Below are 19,657 nucleotides of genomic sequence, written 5' to 3'. Positions count from 1 at the left end.
AAAAGATACCTCATAAATATCTACAATTGCTAAGTGCTTCCATAAGAGGATTTAGTCTTTTATTTCATGTTATGGAAAACATTTTGATTGAGTTCAATGAGTTGTAGATAGATAGCACAAAATGTGCTCATTTTATTATCACTAGTTTTTTCCCCCTTAATTATCAACTTTCATTTTTTTTATTTAGTGTTCTTCATTTCTACACATTTTTGAAAGATTCAGTCTATTCCATTCACTGAGACTTCCTGCCTTCAGAGTAATGTGTCTGATATATAAATGTTTTTAGCCAGTTAACCTCTCAAAAAAAAAAAATTCTAGCTTAAATTTGCAGCCTGGCCATGTACTTTTGATCAACAATAAACTAAAATTCATTGTGTAAAAGAAAAATAAAATTATTGAGTGTCACAAGAGCACCATCTTGTGGCTCTGTGTAACTTGATGAGATTATGGGTTTTCGGATCTAAATTAGTAGATAAGGAACTACACCAAATAGTCACAAAGGATTTCTTAATTTGTGAATGGGTAAAGGTATATTTTTGTTCCTATAATTAACAAACTTTTTAAGAGTAGTGGCAATTAATCACTTCTCATATTCAAGTTTTTAGTAATAATTTATCCTTAATGGCCCTTTTATATATTTAACCTATATAGATTTTATTTCATCAGCACTAAGTATACTTGGGGAAGTTTGGATATATATTAGAAAATAGAAAGAGTCGTACTTTGTAATAATTAAATAATTAGTGTCGATAGTGACAATTCAGATTCTGCCACAAAAAAATTTTGTATAGGACATTTTAAAGTAGTACTGATGAGAGGGTAGATGTGTTAGTGTCATACAAAGAACATAGTTTCTATTATTCAGCTGAAGTACTTACAAAACAATCAATTATATTTAAATGGAACATTTAATTTTTATTATACAAGCACATACAATAAAATATGGAAAAAATATATAACAAATGTACAAAAGTCTTAAAAACAGATTTTAAAGAAGAAAGTAAGACAATACAGTAACAGACATTCCTCCCCTTCATTTGGAAATTCAGACTCACTGACATTGAAAAAACATTTGAAAAAGGACAAAAAACAATTATATAGACAGATTCCTGTTACTGAATATTGCAATTGTAGTTACTTTTACTTGGAAGTCAAATAAAAGTGTCTCAAAAAATAGAAAAGGCATGAGGATATAAACACATTTTTAAACTTAGGTATTACATATTAAAATAACTTGAGAAAATGAATAACATGTTTCAAGAGTTAGCTAAACTGCATTTTTTTGATATGAATCTCCAAAGTACATTTATGAAGATATTCTAGATGAAGCTTTTTGACTGTAACCTATTCCATTCTTAACTGGCTGTACCCTCTGCTTTTTAAAAAATTTAATTCAGAATTTTGTATTGAGATTTTCATTTGGTAATAAATGCAGTAGGATTAAAAAAAATGCCAAAGCTACCAAGTTCCAAAAATTCGCTGAAGTTTGTTTTGTCTTCTTTAAAACTGATTTTCATGTAGAATTGAAAAAAATAATATACTTTTTTAAGTTTAAAACAAAGACTTCAAACAGAACCATAGGTGATGTCTTAGGTGGCCATAATATAACATTTCCAATCCAACTTTTACAGTCTACTAGTTGCAATTGATATAACAAAGGATCATAACCTCTGCAAATTCTTTTTGCTTTTTTTACTACCAGGAAGAGGTCCCACTGTGGAGTTTGCTTTTAGGGGTTTTTCATTTGAACAGTCTTTGGTGATATGATAGCTGCATAAACATTTTGTACAGAAATCAAAGCCACAGCTTTCTCGGTTGCATGTTGCCCTATGCAAAAAGGGATCATATTTTGCAGGTGAGTTGCAATGGATACAGGCTTTCAGGCTTTCGTTCTTTTTCAAAGTCTTGGCAACCTATAAAAAAATTCATGTTAAAAAATCAGTATAGGAATTTTTTTATAGCATAGTTATGACTACATAAAGAGCAAAATTAAAGTGTCAGAGGAACAAACTACAACTCTCACAGGAGCTTTTTTCACCCATTTCTTGAAGTGGGTTGTCATATAAAGCTTTCCTAGAAAAATAAACACAAATTGACTGGCTAACAAAATATTGGAGGGTGGGGGCGGGGGGAGGAAAGAAAACAAAATAATGCTCATTCTAGGACAAATCACTCATGGTTAAACATGTAAGTCCTTTAAAAGAAAAAAAAATTTCATTATTGTCTTTGTCATGCCAGAGCGAGCACTTTAAAAATGCAGTAAAGGTTAAAACTTCCATACCAATCAGTTTTGAGACTAGAATTATGAATGGTTGTTGAATTTCTAGGCTGGGTGAGGTAAGGGGAGACCCAGTTGCAAAAAACAAAACCAAAGCAACTTGTTGACTGAATTCAAGCACAATCTTAAATTGCTTATTGCACACCCCCCTGCCCCCATAACCCATTTAATATCATTATTCTCCCAGTGACACTAATAGCTTTGAATCACAAAACACCAGCCTCAAAAGAATTAAACATCCAAAAATGAAATGGAAAACACCTAGTGGAGCAGATATTGCACCACACAGTATAATAGAATGTACTACATACAAAGAATGCTTGGAATGGAAGAGGAACCTTGGTCCTGTCACTTGCCCCAATCTTTTCCTCTTTAGGAAACTGGGGGCCAAGGATTACAGTGACTTAAAGATAGGACTAAATGCCTTTAAGTTCTCTTCCAGCTATGATTGTTGGTACCCTAAGATACATGCCCAACACTAAAAGATTCCAGAGATTTTGGTAAATCCCAATGGAGAATTTAGGGGAAAACAGAAGAAATGCATCTGATGAAAAGGCAGAGGCCAATAATCACATCATGAAATAATCATGTACTATAAACTCAGTTTCTAAATAGGTGGCTGCTAATAACTAATTGTTAGTGCTAATAACTACTTTGGGTTTCAGTATGGATTTATTTGTGCCTTCAGATTTCTCCATTTTAGAATGCCCATGTTCCTATCTTTATACTATTAATATATCAACAAGAAAGAATTACCTCAGAAAACTCAGTGTGTCGGCTATATGTAGAAACTCCTTGATCAGATAATCTGGGCTGAGATCCTTTTTTGGATGGGCTAGTAACCTGGGTTGTTGATTTCTGGACAGAAGCCAATGCTGCCCTGACTAGAACATATTCTCTAGTTGCAGCATGAGCTGAAAATTTGGCACTACTTTCCTATGAGAAATTGTTAGAAAAAGAGTTAGTGAAACAGCATCACTACCTTGCCACTGAGAATGATATACTTAACAATCCTTTAGAAAAAGTATAGCCAGAGCCAATAAAGATTTCCCCAAATTAACCTAGAATATTACTCAAATGCACCAAGTATACAAAAATGTTTTCAAAATTAGCAAGCAAATATTATACAAATAACTTTTCTCTCTAATTCTTTTTATTTGTTTCCTACTCAAATCTCAGATGTGGATAGGGCAGAAATACTAGCCAATTACAGCTTTCTTAAGTGATCCTTCACTATGGTTTTGACAACCCATATTTCAATACGGCTACCAGTCAGGGTATTTAGCCTGTAGGATCTTGCCCAGGAAATGTATCTTCCTTTCCAAATTTTCCATCTTTAAAAAGTTAAACAATCTGCAATCAATCAGCTCAAATTTTCATCATAAAATGCAGTATATAATTAAACTTGTTTTATTTTTGGCAGAAATGGCTTGACAAATTTTTATTATGTAGCTGTCTTGTATATATTGATGAATGCTTTGCTAAATATAGAATATGTAATCCTTTTGAGGGATTACTGTCACTTCTCAAGTGTACGTTAGGATCATAGGCCACATAATATATTACCCCAGTGGTATGTAAATTCCACAAAAGTCTACTTGTGTCTAACATAGTACTTGACACATAGTAGAAACCTAATAAAAATTAGTATTGACTTATAGGTTTTCATGGACTTACGAGTTCACAAGTCACCCAACCCCTACATTTTACCGATGAGGAACCTGAGGCCCAGAAGTTGAGTTGAGACTTATCTACTCAAGGTCAGATAGGTGGTAAAGGCAAGATTTCATACCAATTCCTTTATCTCTAAAGCCAATGTTCTTTCCTCACTATCTTTCTGATTAACTAGTTCATAGGTTATAAAACCTGTTTAATTTTTCCCACCTGCTTCCTCATTTCAGTCATTCCAACTGCTCACTCTAAGAAGAGCCATCAGGAATTAACATCAACCTTAAATTTTGTTTGTTGGGCACTTGGGCAAGAGGTTTGGAGGAATAAATACAGGCTGAAGAATTTCAAGATTATTTAGGATTTCTAATTATCTATGGTTTCAGTTTTCTATTTACAATGAAAATGAGGAATTGGTAATATAAACAAAAATGAATAATTAACTGTAAAAACTTACTGTAGCTTTTTTCATTGCTGCACTATATAAATGGAAAACTCCTTTATTGTCTTTCAGAATCTTCTTCCATGTCGCACTCACTCTGGCCACACTGATAAAAGTACAAATATAAATTATTTTATTCCAATAGTTATATTCATAAAAGTTAGCAAAACAATGACACTAAAAAGTTAATCCTACTTCTACAAATAGTTTTCATTTTTCTGAATATATATCTATATACACTGCAGTTAGCTGTTAGGTACTTGGACCTATAGTGCATACATTACTGCCTTGACTGGGACTAAATATGTCCAAATCTCCAACTCAAGTTCACTCTATAGGAAGTGAATATGGATTCTTAAAAGATATGCCAGATCCTACCAAACTGTAAAGACATTCATGTTCTGTAAGTATGGTAAGAAGCTCAATTTAGTTGTTTTGAGAGGCTCACCACCAGAAAATTGAAAATCAGAGGTCAAATATTTTTTGGCCACAGCAATTCATAAAGGATATCAGCTATAGTATAAGGACTACAATCTGTGTCTGTGAAAGGAATACTTATACCAATGAAATCACAGACTTTTAAAAGAATTTTCATAAAAGCTAATACAGAAATAACAAAACAATTGTTAAGAGTTAATTGGGTCTGATGAAATTTTAACTAATAGTCCCAGAGATCATGTACCATATCCACCTTGGAGTTTGTATAAGGCTCTATAACAGAAAAAAAAAGAGGGTATCCTATAATCTACATGGTTTCTCCTGGAGAGGTCCTCAAATATGATGTAAGGCATATTAGCGAATCGCTCTTTCTTTCCCTACTCCAAAGTATCAGAAACACGGAACCAGATTAAGCTTCAGAATGACATGAGTTAAAACAATCATTCCAAAGTTCCACTCTAGGTTACAACCATAACATAGCACCATTAGACATCTTTGCAAAAGGGTACTTACTTAATCAAATCCATCTCACTGAGTCGTTTTAGAATATTTGCTAAGATATGTTTGAGTCCCCTCTGGAAGAGTTCACTAAGAATATCCAGTCGATCTAAGCCCATTTTCCTACCAATTACATTATGTAGTCCAAAATCTCCTTGGGCAACTATTCTTTCAACTGTTTCCCAATCTACTTTAGGATTTCTTTTGGCATTTTTTTTTAAAGTCGAACAAACCACTTCCTGAAAATGAAGGATTGGCAACAAGTTTTTATTTGGAAACTGTTCAGTACTTTGGTTCTGTAGAAGGCAGGGTCTGGGGCTGACAATGAAATTCCGAGACAACAGAAGGCTGTTATATTCCTTTTCACCAGGACTGCTTTGATGAGAGAATGAAGAGTAGCCACTGTCCTCATAAAGTCTACTGCTCTCCAATTCTTCTAATTCACTTGAAGCATCAAGCCTCTGTAGTGCTTGATTTTCCTTGTTGTGAACTGGCCCATTTTCAGTTTTCAGTTCTACAATCCTGGGACTCACATTCTGAGGTCCAGTATAAGATAGATTTTTATCATCTTTAATACAGTCTTTACAAAAATCTTCCAAATATTCAGGAGTACCAGATTCCAGTTTTTTGTTAATCTCAGGCATTGCAAATGCAGGCCCAGAATTAACATGGTTACAGTTAAAATCACATTTCATTTTAACAGAATAATTAGGACTGCTGTCTTTATTCTCCTGTTTGTATCCTGCCAAGAAAAGAAAAAAAACATTCAATCAAATCACTTCACAAAACAAAAAAAAAAAATACAGTTAAGATTCCATCAGCATTTATTTGTAGTTTGTACTACATAGCCTCTCTGTGCCTCAGTTTCCTCATCTATAAAATGAAAAGTTTGGCCTATATATATATATTTGTGTGTATGTATCCTTGTGATCACTATTTGTATGATGTACAAGAGGTATAACTTGTAAGGAAATAACAATAATCATACAAGTTACGGACTATAACTATTTTCATTACCTTAATCACACCTTTTAGATGTTATGTCTCCTATAAGCTCCTTAATGATAGGGACCTCTACTTTTCTACAAGCTTATTAAGCAGTCCTTGATTTTAGACACAGACTGTCTGGAAACTGTATCTTCATTAGACTGTTACAAGGCAAACTTCTAATTCAGATACAATGCTAAGATCATTTCTCCAGTGGTTAGCTGATGAATGAAAATGAAAACAGTAGTATGTTTATTAAAGATCATCATGATCTGGTATTAGTCTTATCTCTCCAGGTTTACTATACACTGGTCTACCTAACTCTTATATAGTCAAATTGGTTCACTTGTTGCCTAGAACATGCTTCTTTTCCACCCCAGTATCATGCAATTCCTACCTTCCTTCAAGGCTCGATCAACTCAGGTACCACTATGAATGTCTATTGCTGGTATCCTCCCTACAGGAACTGCTTTGTGGGTAAAGAATTTTGAGGAGGGCAGTGAAGGTAGAATGGTGGTTCAGTTGTGTAAAGTACAATTTAGAAACCTGAGATAAGATATAAGCTGGGCTTTAATTCAGAAGAATGCTCTGAGGACAATTTACAAGGGAGAAGTGCCTGTTTCCTTACAATTTCAGTCTTGTCAGGAGCACTCTAATAGAAAGATCTTCCTCCCAAAATTCAGATGAATCAAATAATAATATCAGATAATTTCTAAGACCTTAGGGATGGATCATCTGGCTCCAGTACAATCACTGTGTATTCCCCAGGCCCAACACAGTGTTAGATACAAAACAGGTGCTATAAATTCTTGTTAGACAAAGTAAACAAAGTAAAGGTTCTGATACCACAACACTATTCATTGGGAAGAAGAGGGTATCTTTCATACAAAGTTTTGGATTCCAGGGTATCATTATCTCCTGTAAAGAATGCCAGACAAGAGACTTCCCATTCTTAAATTTTTTTAAATAATAAAAAAATAGCTCAAAATAGGTGACCAATATGTAGTTTACTAATTAACCTATGCATAACAGTTACTGTATTGAACACACAAAGACTATTGTAATATATTTACAACTACCGTTGTTTCCCCGATAATAAGACACTGTCTTAATTTTTTGGACAGAAAAACACCACAGGGCTTATTTTCAGGGGAGGGCTTATTTTAATGAACATTGACAGCAATTTTAATAAACAGGTAAATGTGAACCAAAAAATGTACCTTTATTCAATAAGCAAATCACTGGGGAAGAACAGGATGACAAGCTCACTGCTGCAGCTCTGATTGGATGCAGCTCGAGCGTGGCGTGCGGAGTGCTTAGTTTCACGAAGGGGGGGGGGGATGGTACATACAGAGGGTACCGTAATGTAGCGTGTAGCGCAGGGGATCACCTTCACTACAGTAGCAATCTCAATAGGGCTTATTTTCGAGGAATCTTACACAGTAAGGGGAGGGCTTATTTTCAGGATAGGTCTTATTATCGGGGAAACACGGTACATACAGTCTCATAATTAGATGTCTTCAAAAATAAAACTTGCAACATGATCCTTATTTTGAAGAATTCTGACTTGTGTTTTCCTTCTAAATTTATCAATGCAGATTTCTCAAAATGAAGCTCATTTCTTTTTATTATACATCAAGAACACTGTACTACAAAGCGAAAATAACAAATGGTTCTGGAGTTATAAGACCTGGGTACAAATTGTGCCCCTTATGCTTACCACCATGACTGTGAGCAGTCATTTAACCTCCTAGAGACTGAATTTCTTCACTTGTGAAATTTTTGGGTATTAGGATGGTCTCTTAAGTCCTTTCTAGCTCTAGATAAAGGATCCAATGATATTATGCTAACCAATTCCATTTAAAGAGAGGATTTTCAAGGCCAGACCTCTTCTAGGATCTACTACTTCCTGAATATATTCTGAAATTGCAGATTTCAGCAAGCTGGAATCAGGAGAGAGTATCTTTTGCTGCTAGTTGAAATCTTCTCCATCAACATAATGGTGAATAATATAGCACTCAAGGGGCGGCCAGATGGTGCAATGAGTGAGAGAGCCAGCCCTGGCGTCAGGAGACCCAGGATTGGTTCCGGCCTCAGATACTTGGCACCCACATAAAGTAACTGGCCGTGTAACCTTGAGCAAATTACTTAACCCCAATTGCTTAAAAAAATACACAGCACTCAAAAATTTTCAAAATATGTTTCACCTTAATAACCCAAGGAAGGAGGTAGCACAGTTCAAATGTCACCCTGATTTTGTAAATGTCATGCTTTCCCTAATTTTAACACTGCTAAAAATAATCTTTCTCTACCATTGTATTCCTATAGAACTTTGAGTGCTTAGAAAGAGTACTGGAGTTGGAATTCATAATAAGACCAATAACTAGCATTTATATAATATAATAAAACAAAAATAAAATAATCAGTTGTTGAATCTTATTACTTGTATTTTCACAGTATCGTTTATATCCCAGTTTCTCTATTCATATACTTAATTCTAGGTACAGATTAACCTAGAACCACTCTCACTCAGTGAGAGAAATCCTTCCATCCTATCAACAGGGGCAGAGGGAATTCATCTCTGGCACTCTCTAAACCATATAATGAACCAAGTAAAAAGTATTAGGAACACAGGTTTCAAACCTGCTTCTTTCGTCCTTCAAGTTCTTTGCTTCTGATGAGTGTGATTCAAGATACAGAAAGTAGAAAGAGGAGAGAACTGAACAAAAGAGCAACTAGCAAGGGGTGGGGTACCCTGGTAGAATTTAAGTACTTAAATAATCAAACCAAATTATTAGGAATGCCTCAGGTGCTCTAGTACCCATTTTGAATTTGTATAGTAAATTAGCAAATCAGTTCTTTAAACGTCACAAAACCAATCTACAGAGACAAAGCTCAACTGGATTTGCAATAACAAGAACACAGATGCTTCCTCTAAAAACAGATAATAATACATTACTGAATATCCTATAGGACTTGCATGGTCACCTATAAAGGGTCCACTTAGGTGTCCGGGGCTTTCCTTTGGACAGTGATTAAAAATCTTCACTGGCTCTCCATATTATTTTCACGGCATATTTCTTTTGGGTAGGAACCAACTAACCATTTTTTAGATATAATTATGACTTGGAATAGTGTGAATTTGGGGATTCATTATCAGAACTATTCACGATCCAGTAGTGCTTTCCATCAACTAACAATGTTTTCCTATCACCTTTCTCTTTTCACTCAAGTAATTAGCAATTCCTGGAATCTACCCCCCACCCCTCCCAATTTACATTCTTTTATGTATGTTAAAGCCCAATTTAAATGCCATTCCTTCCAGGAAGCCTTCCCAAATCTCCTAGCATAGGAATTGAGAGATCTTTCACTCAGAGGAACTCAAGTACCCCCTTTTCACAAGGGTCTTGTTATAGTCTATCTCATTCTTCAGTTTGACTGTAAGCTCCATGGAGGCAACAACTCAAAAGTGTCCAAAACAGAATCCATCATGTTTTCTGCTCAACTCTCCCCTATTAACTTCTACTTTCTAATTACTGATGAGACGAACACTATCATCCCAGCTCCTCAGTCTTGCTACCTAAATGTTATCCTCAACTCTTCACTGTACATACTTGTTTGCTTGTTGTTTCCCCTAGTACATAGTGATATTTTTCAGGACATGGGTCTGTCTTTTGCCTCTTTTTGTATCCTCAGTGCTTAGTAAGGAACAGGTGCTCCATAAATATCTATAACTATATAGATCCTAGACAGTCCCTCTCCCAGGGAGCTAACTCTCAGGAAGTTTATAATGTGGGAATGTAAGGCATATACATAAGTAAATAAAAGGACTCGCAAAAAGTAACTTAGAGAAGTAGAAATGTTAAGAACTGGGGGATCAGGAAAGATCTGTGTAATAGGTGGCACTCAAGTTTGGGGGTGACATGGCCAGGTTTGCCTTATGAATATTAATTTGGCAATGGTATGGATGATGGACTGGAGAAGGGGGAGAGTGGATGCAGGGAGAGCAATTAGGAGGCCATCATATTGGTCCAAGTAAGAGGTATAAATACAAAGGAGAGATGTGAAAGGGATGAGATGTAGAGGAAGGGATGGAGAAGAGAGAATGGATGAGAATCTCTAGGGCTTGGTAAGTAGAGAAAAGCACAGTGAAAAGTGAATGACTCAGAAGTTGCTAATCTGGGTGACAGTAAGGATGTTGATGCCCTGTACAGAAATGGGGAAGCTTTAAGGATGAATTTTTTTCACTTAAGATGTATTCTCTGGAAATTAAAGTAATTGAATATGGTATGGTATGGCAAGGTTTGGGATATTCCTCTTTCTGATCAAACATCAGAAAAGAATGGGGGTAAAGGCGGTATTTACTAATCTTTCCCCATCTATACTATCTCCTGGCATCAGCTTTAAAAATGTATAGTGCAGGAATGTACTTCAATATTAATTTCCTCAGTTGTGACACTTAACTCCTATAATTTTTAACACCCAGGCTCCAAAATTATAAATTCATTAAGTTTTGCTTTAAATTAAGATTGGTCAAAATTAAATATTATATCTTAATCTCATGCCAACACTTTGCACCTGATACCTTACTGAACATAAAATTTTACTTGTTTCAAAGCACTTTCATATATTATTTGATTTTTTTTTCAAAATTATCCCTTAAAATAAGCAGAGCAGTTGTTATTTTGTGGGCAGAAAACTAAAGCTCAGAGATATAAAGTAAAAAAAAAAAATGCTGGGAATTAGGAGATCTGGGTTCTACCCTGGCACAGTCACAACTCAGTGTGCCACCTTAGGCAAAGTTATTCTAATCACCTCAGTTTCCTAATCTGTAAATAGACAGAGTAAATTATTTCAAAGGTCTCTTCTAATTTTTAAGATTGAAAGATGTGCCCAAGGTCACATGGCTGTTAAGTAGCTGAGAATGCATTTAGTACTATAGCATTCTGTCTTGGAGATGCTTTATTAGATCACTTTACATATAAAACCACGGTGTCTTGACATTTCCCTATTTATATAGCTAATTTTTTTTTACTTTTTGGAAAAGGGGAGAAAATCACAGCATAGCTCAGAATTGAAGTGAAGCATAAATTGCTTACTTTATTTTTAAGTGTCATACCCCCGCCCCCTACTGGATTAGGAGCAGCAAGAGCACTTAGAAAAAGCCAGCTCTCCCTCCAGTGGTCTAATCATTCTCTTCACCTTTTCCTTGTGGTCACTTCTAAAATAAAATGATTTTAAAAACCCAACAAACTGGGAGACAAAGAGGTTTTTGTTTTTAAAGCATTTATTCTAGTCCTTAGTAATTATTTGTTGAAGGCTTTAAAAAGAACTAGACAGTTTTATATATTCACCTATCATTCACCATCAACAACCAATATACCCAATAAAACTGTGGTTCCCAACATTTTAACTATAAGGAAGCTTCTTTAAAGTCATAAATTTCCCAGGACCCTCACATAATAGTTCCGTCATCAGTAATAATCCGTTAAACAAAAATGCAGAATGGTAATGCATGGTACATAAGATGTTAGGAACTACTACTTTTAAAACATTTAATAGCAACAAAAATATATCATACAGCAAAATGTATTTCAGCAACTCCCTTCTCATTATCATTTTATTAGACCTTTCACTGGTTGTGTTCTATGTTAGATCTGACACTGAACTTATTCTCTGAAACTATGAAAAATATTCTCTTTAGCAAATTCAACACCTTAGTCTATAAAACCTCTAGACCCTTCAGGAAAGCTCTCATGTTTTATATTTCTTAAAAGCTCCTTATAGATAACCACCATGTGTCTGGTTATGAGCATGGTCTCTCCATGACTCAGGGGCCTGGTTGCCACTAGCTGCCATATCATCCATGATCAAAGTCACAAGGTTCCCTATTCGATGCACTTTCAAAAGCATTTCCAGGTTGAAAAGACAAACAAAAAGACCCCTAAAACCCAACATCCCACCCCCATTTGGGTTTTTTGTCCTTGCCAACCTTAACTGCCAAACAACCTATCAACAGAGACTCATTAAGTGCCTACTATGCTTCAGGCCTTATCTTCTGTTATAGAGTACTAAGTAAGAAGGGCAATCAATATCCATCTCAACAGTCTCTGAATCACCCAGGGACACTATAGATTCCCTTTGAAATACAAGTGTACTGTCATTTTCCTGATTCAGAGGACTAGTCCCCTCTTTTGGGGAAGTCTCCACAGAATATCGATTACTGTAGTATCATTAACCATCTACTTTTCTCTTTGTGGTCATTTTTGAAGTAAAATGGTTAAATTAAGAAAAACAACAACAGCCCAAAGGGTGGACGCCCCCAACAAGGGGAGAGCAACAGAGGTAAGAAATAGCGTTTATTCTAGTGCTTTCAGGCTGAGGCCACCCCAGTTCGGGATTAGGAGGGAAACCTGACTTTTCCACCTCCACACACGTCTGCAGGGAGATAAGGTATTTCCCTCCCAAGGAAATGGCTAAATGGAGATCAAGCTAATATACGGGGCGAATAAAATTTCACTTAATTAAAAAAAAAAAAACCCTCCCTCGGCACCCGTGGGTGCGAGAAAGCTTTGCTAGGGCAAGAGGGAGGAATTTAACCCTTTCCTCAGGCCCCTGCCCCGGGGAGGCTCAGTCCAAACGCTGGGCGCATTTGGCGGGAGAGGGAAGTGAGGCCCACGAATCCTGAGGAGCGGACGGGACCCGGCCTGAGGGGCCCGCAGGGACGGCCCTGAGGGGGCAAGAGGCGGGAGACCGTGGGGAAACTGGCGCCCTGGCTATGGGGAGCTGCCCTGGGTCGGGAGGGAAGCCATCGCCGGGGAGCTCTGGGGGACCAAGGGTCTCGGGGTTCCTGGCTCCCCGCGGGACGGACTCGGATCCGAGGTGGCCTGGCCGCCCCGTCGAGGAGGCCCGGGGTGGGGGAAGGGAGTAGGGGCATTTGGCGCCTCTTCCAGGGGCGAGACTTGCCCGCCGGACGGAAAAGGGACACCGGGATCTACCCAGGCTCCTTTTTCCCTAGGGAAGAGGGCAGCCCAGTTTGGAGGGGGTAGAAGCCCGCTATCTTTCTTGGGTCTCCCAAGTCTCATTCCCGCCCCCCCCCGCCCCCATTCGATCCCCTCTCTCAAGCTCCAGCTCCCTCTCTTCCCCTCTCCCTCCCACCCCAGTTCCATATCCCAGAAACCCCCTTAGATGTCAACCACCCCAAGCCTGGCTCGCGGCCTCGTCCCTGGGGAGGGGGGGAATCGTCCCCATCCATCCCCGCTCCACCCCCGCGAGGGGACCGCGCGCCCCGAATCGCGCCCTCTTTCCTGAGATACTCACTGTCAGTCGGGCGCGGGGACTCTGCGGCCGTAACGGCGCCCAGGCTGCTGCAGCAGGAGGATGCAGCCGAAAGAGGTGAGGAGCAGCAAGAGCAGCGACTGCGGTGGCGGCTCATGCCCAGACCTAGGCGCTGGGAGCGAAACAACGCTCAGGTAGAAAAGACTCCTCCAACAGCAGGCAGGAGAAGCACCGGCTGCACCAGAGCAGTACCTAGTAAAAGGCGCCAGCTGGTACTTTTAAAATCTTTGAATTTGGTGCCCAAATCCGTGAAACCCAATGATGGCAGGCGGTCTGACCAGCCCGCCAATAGGGAGGCGAAAGGAGGGGAAGCCTCCATCGCCGGCCAATCAATCGGCGGCGGTCACCGGCAAGAGGCGGGGCCGATGCCGACAGTGCCCCGCCTCTCTCCATCTCTGGAGCACAGTTTCTGCAGCGCCGGAAAGATGCAGGAACCGAGAGCACAAGGGGCGGGGCTTGCAAGAGGCGGGCGGCTCAACCACACGTGGCGCGCAGCCCAACCTGCACGCACGCCCCTCAGCTAGGACCAACTCAGAATTCATGGCATCAGGCTTCTTTGTATGCTCCTGCTCCAGTCTGCGGGTAGCATCAGCTCCAGCTCGAGAATCCATGGTGGGTGGGCAGTGGCTTTCTCCTTCAGCAGGTGATAGCTTCTGTGAGCGTCAGAGGGGCGTTTCCGGTCAATCTTTTTGTGAGTCCGGTTCTTCGCGGAGCTCGCACGCCTCCCTCCTCCTTTCCTTCGCCCCCTCCCCGCCTTTCCCCGGCCTATTCTGTCAAACGAGCTCACCTCTCTCTTTTTCCTCCTCTCTCTCCCGCTCTCCCTCCCCTCCCCCATCAACTCCCACTACGCAGGCGCCAGGTGCCTTGAGAGTTGGCGGGGTGGCGCGTGCGTGTTGGATCCCCCGCGCTTCTGATGGGAGGAGGAGGAGGCGCGGGGCGGATGCAGTCCTAGTCTCTCCTGGTTCGCCCCGCCCTGGGAGTCCCGCGCAATCGACCCCGCCAAACTAGAGGGCGGGGATCCCGCCTAGAGTTGGACTCCGGCCCAAAGAGCCTAAGGCACCTCCCCACGCCTGCCTGTTCGGGCGCCCGGCCCAAGATCTCTGAATCGGGCGGGAGGGGCGGGGCCGGTGGGTGTAATTGGAGGGAAACGGCAACTTACTACAATTTTCAAGTCTCTTTTTCTGTTGTTTTGTGGATATCTGTGCAAAATCCTCAGACTCTAGAAAGAACCGCTTTGATTTTATTTAATATTCTGCTTCTTTAACTCCCAATTTATACACTCCAGGAGCCACTTTTCAAGACCAATAATGAAGATGGGACCCTGGAAAATCAGACTGTTTACTGGTGAAAGGGGATTCACCCGATTTGAAAACTGCCCCCATCCTATCCACGATTTTGTGTTGTCAGTGTTAATCATAATAACAGCGAACACGTATATAAGGGGACGTCGGTGCTATGATTATCCCCATTTTATATTTGAGGAAACAAAGGCAGGGACTTCCTCTGGGTCACACAGCTGCTAAGTATTGGAACTCCAGTCTTCCTTGACTTCATTCCACTGCTCAGATTAACTGCTTCTAGGTCACCTTGCTTTAGTGTATGCCATCTCCTCGATTACTGAGGGTGTGGACAGTGTAGGTTGTTGGGACAAAGGATGCAGAACCCCCCAGTGTTCTTTCCACAGGGTGCTTAGTAGATGGAAGTAAATTAGTTTTATGGATGAGAGAGCTCCGGAGGGCTTAGGGTAGGGGGTAGCAAAGTCACTTTGATTGGAATGGAGGTGAGCTGTCTGGAGCAGAGGGGGACAGGAGGACTGACTGCTAGAGAGACTTTTCCTAACATATAGAGAATGTAACTTAATCCAACTTCTCTACACATGAGGACATCATCTAATCCAACTTCAACGGATGAGAAAACAGACCCAGAGATGTCAGCTTGCCTAAGATGATACAGATACTAAAAGTACAAGGGTCAAAATACAAACCGAGTTGCCAGGTCTTGGGATAGGTTATAAGACTTAGCTGGAAGGGGCCCCTGCTTTTCTGGGCATCGTTGGGTTGTTTTGTTTTATTTTTGCTTTATTGTTTGCTTTTTAAAATTTTGAGCCAGAAGCCAAAAAGAAAACTTTCATCTGGTACCAGGCTAAGTGCCAGCCATTTTCTGCTGTCCTAAACTCTGGTGGCTGGCAGGATTTTGAGTTGCTGTTCCTACAATGAGAGGCAGCATGGTTGTAGTTAGTGGAGAGCTGACCTCTGAACCAGATAGACATGGTCAGGTCCTGCTGAAGAGGTTACCCATAAAGAGGGTTAGGGCTGCTCTGGAGACCACAAAATACCAACACGCTGGGTCTTACTGAATGAATTCCACTCAAGTCTTCTTAGCCAAAGAAAAGTAGTTTATTAAAGGTTCGCTTGTATTGGACACAGAATAAGCCTGTGTTAGGTCATTCTATGGCGCTCTCACATACATGGAGGCAAGAGGGGATCTTATATACATAAAGTTGTGGGGGGAATCTAGGGGTGGTCTTGAGGAGTTTGGGGAGGGTCTTCAGGAGAAGTCAGATGAAATCAATTAAGGGTGGGAAGTTGCAGGAGGCTACCTAGAGACTACAGACTATGGTGGGCTAGGCCAGTTCAAGCCTGGATTGATATTTTGATAGGCTCAAGGGTGGGACAATGGAGGGCTAGGCTAGTAACAGAGGTGTGGGCCCAGCCATAAAGTAAGGCTTATTGCCTCATGCAAATGCCTCATACCATTTAATCAGAGCTCAAGGGGACTCCCAGAACCCATATCTCATCACTGCCTCTGACATACCGGTTGTGTGACCCTGGGCAAGTTACCTAACCCCTTTGTTATAGACAGCTCTAATACTATAAGTTGGGGAGAAGGTAGAGGGAGTTTCTTCATCCTGGAATTCCCCATAACATTGAAATCACAAGCCTGGTCCGTAACCTATTGCTGTAGTCAGAGCACAATGAAATCTCCGAGGAGTCAGTCAGCAATCGTATATGAAGTGCCTACTATGTTCTAGGCATTGTGCTGAGCATTGTAGATACAAAGAAAAGGAAAAGAGAGGCCTGCCCTCAAGGAGCTCACATTCAAATGGGTGAGACAACATGCAAACAGCTGTAAATACACCATCCTTTGGAGGTGATGCTCCGAAGGAGAGCCCTAGCTTTCAGGGAGAATGTGGAAAGGTTTCTTTGGGAAGATGGGCTTTGGCTGAGCAACCACGAGTACTTTTTGAGCCATCTTCCTCCAATTGTTATCTCCTTATCTGTTAGTTTGACCTGGAGCTCTAAAAGAATGTCAACTCCATAAAGGGAGGGGTGCTTTATTTTTGTCTTTGTTCCCGGCATCTGTTGCAGTGCCTGGCATGTGGTAGGCATTTAAGAAATACTTTTTGATTGAATGGATTAATGAAGCCCACTGTGCTGTGCTCTTTGCTGCAAGGTAGGCGATAGACAGGAGAAATAGAAAACATTGGCGCCATGACTTGAGAAATTTAAAGTTTATGAACACAGAGCACATACATAAAAAACTTGAGAATTGGTTAATGTCTTAAGCATTTATTAAGTGCCTAACTATGTGCAGGTCACTTAAAATACAATGACTAAAATGAAAAATAAAAGTACAAAGTAGTTTAGGGAGGGAGGGTACTAGCAGTTGGTAGAAATCTTTGCATCAGAGTCCTTGAACTGGGAGGGACCTTAGAGTCCATCTAGTCCACTTATTTTACAGATGCCAGAGAAATTAAGTAATTTGCCCAAGGTCACACAGGTTATAAGATCATAGTCAGGATTTCAAACCTGGATCTTAGGACGGTTTCATAGAATTAGATTTGGAAAGAACATTTGAGGTCATCTAGTTTAATCATATCATTTTGCAGATTAGGAAACTGGAGCAGAGGTATAAATTAATTTGTCCAGTGTCACATAAATAATTAGTAGAAGAGCCAGGATTCAAACCCAGACCCTCAGGCTCCAAATCTAGCACTCTTACAGTGTACCATGCAGCCTCCCCTGGCATATGAACTATAATAGGCACAATATAGGAAGGAGTGCTGAATGAATATGGAATGAAGGAATAATGAACCCAGACTGATCAGGAAAGGGGCTGTTTTAAGTTATGTTTTGAGGGGGAAAAAAGATGTTTCTTAATTAGGAAAAGAAAAACTAGGAAGAGACTGCATTCCAAGTTGGGAAATGGCCAAGTTAGAGCTAGGAAATTAGTTATCTAGAGTGGCCAGAGGCTTTATGTAGATTAATTTGACTGGGTTGTACAAAGTGATATGAGATGAGATCTGGAAACCAGAAGCAAACTGTTCAAATGTTAGGCTAGAACCAGTGTTGTATGGTAATTCAACAAATGCAGGAAAAAAGTATTTTAATAAGTGCTTACTGTGTGTCATTCAGTCCACAAGCATTTTCTAAATCTTCTTTATGTGCCTTAGGCAGCCAGGTATTGTAGTGGATGGGGAGTGCTGGGCCTAGAGTCAGGGAGACCTAATTTCAAATGTGGTGTCAGACACTAGCTATGTGACCCTGTCATTTAACCCTATTTGCCTCTCTTTCCTCATCTGTAAAATGAACTGAAGAAAGAAATGGCACACTACTCCAGTATCTTTACCAAGAAAACCACAAACGGAGTCACAAAGAGTTGGACAGGACTGAACAACTATGTGCCAGGCACTGTGCCAAGCAAGTAGAATACAAATACAAAGAAAGATGGTCCCTGCCTTAGAGAGCTTACATTTTAATGGGGGAAGACAACACAAAAGGAAGTTGAAAAGAGCATAGGAGAACAGGAGAAAGAAAATACTGGGCACTGCAGCATAATGGAAGAGTCTGGAGAAAAATGAAGAGAAGGCTGATCTAGGTGCCTTCTTTAAATGGAGGTTCTAGGAGGAACCATCCAATGACTGACAATTGCAAAGTTATTAGTTTAGCCCTTCCCAGCCACTCCCATCCCCATGTCCCTGCTGTTACCTGGGATTTATTTTTACTAGTTTTGGTAATGTGCTAGCTTTAAGTATGATGCTAGGTGCTTAGTTCAGTGGAATGACAACCTCAGTGAGAGGCTGGACTATAATAGGCCCTAATCTGTAAAGGGTGGATTAAGTTACATTCTCTACATGCTAGGAAAAGTCTTTATCAGTTCGTCCCACTGTCCTTGTCTGTTCTAGACACTTCACCTTCATTCCAGCCAAAACTCCTTGCTCTAAGGCTTTTCCCTGCTCTTAATACTTTCCAGACCGTCCCACATCCATAAAACATTTACTTCCATCGACAGTGTGCATGGTAGAAAGAATAGTGAATCTGAAGTTAAAGACCTTTGTCTGTGGACCCCCCCAATTAAGAGTTCTTGTTCTAGATGAACAAAAATCTCTTTATATAGGGTCAAAAGTAAATACAATGACTAAAATAAATACACATGGACTGTTGCACCCAGTTCTACAAAAATACAAATCAGTTTTGTATAAAATTCAACCACTGTGTTAAGTTGGAAAGCTTCTTAGAAGAAAATACTTCATGTAATGAAAACAGAGATGACTATCTTTGTTAAATATTGCTAGTTAGAAGTGAATGGAAAGAATTTTATGGACTCACTATACTGTGGTGTGTCCCATACCTACTGAGATATACAGGAGACTCCTGACTGTCAAATAAAGAGCCAAATGTGATGGCATAATGATTGCATAAATAGCATTTTAAAGTATGTCATTTGAGCCTCAAAACAGCCTTATGTAGGAGGTATTTATCCTCATTTCGTATATGAGAAAGCTGGGGTTCAGAGACATTAGGTAACTTGCTTATAATCAAGATTTAGGTTTTAAAGGAGGCCATCCTGCCTTGAAGTCTAGCCCTCTTGTGTATTTGACCACACTGCCATCCCCTGGGGAATTGTAGAAATGAGTGTTAAGTGATCCTGAATTGGGTGAGAGTCGGGATCTGATCTCAAATTATCTCAGACTAGAATAACAGCCTGAATTCCCTAAAATGAAACTT

At 39.8% G+C, this 19,657-nt stretch overlaps 1 protein-coding gene across 1 annotated transcript; it reads right to left on the bottom strand.

Annotated features, from left to right (window-relative positions):
* Positions 1–889: 889 nt before the first annotated feature.
* Positions 890–14,442, bottom strand: FBXO5 (F-box protein 5). The gene is made up of 5 exons (XM_069069640.1): positions 13,632–14,442; positions 5,340–6,066; positions 4,404–4,494; positions 3,035–3,214; positions 890–1,913 (listed from the first exon to the last, which is right to left on the bottom strand). The coding sequence occupies exons 1-5, from the start codon at positions 13,744–13,746 to the stop codon at positions 1,662–1,664; spliced, it is 1,365 nt and encodes a 454-aa protein (XP_068925741.1). The 5' UTR covers positions 13,747–14,442; the 3' UTR covers positions 890–1,661.
* Between the last annotated feature and the right edge of the window lie 5,215 nt (positions 14,443–19,657).

This window comes from Petaurus breviceps, unplaced genomic scaffold (genome assembly GCF_028583685.1).
Source record: "Petaurus breviceps papuanus isolate PSGF00001 unplaced genomic scaffold, PetGlider_PUasm1.0 90784, whole genome shotgun sequence".
Lineage (NCBI taxonomy): Eukaryota > Metazoa > Chordata > Mammalia > Diprotodontia > Petauridae > Petaurus > Petaurus breviceps.
The sequence above is the reverse complement of the archived record's forward strand: the minus strand, read 5'-3'. Positions and strand labels throughout refer to the sequence as shown.

Coding starts and splice junctions, on each gene's coding strand:
- FBXO5 (XM_069069640.1), bottom strand. CDS start 13,746: ATGAGCCGCCACCGCAGTCGCTGCTCTTGCTGCTCCTCACCTCTTTCG. Junction 3,215..4,403: donor CAGCAATGAAAAAAGCTACA/GTAAGTTTTTAC, acceptor AATTTCTCATAG/GAAAGTAGTGCCAAATTTTC. Junction 1,914..3,034: donor GACACACTGAGTTTTCTGAG/GTAATTCTTTCT, acceptor ATTTTTTTATAG/GTTGCCAAGACTTTGAAAAA.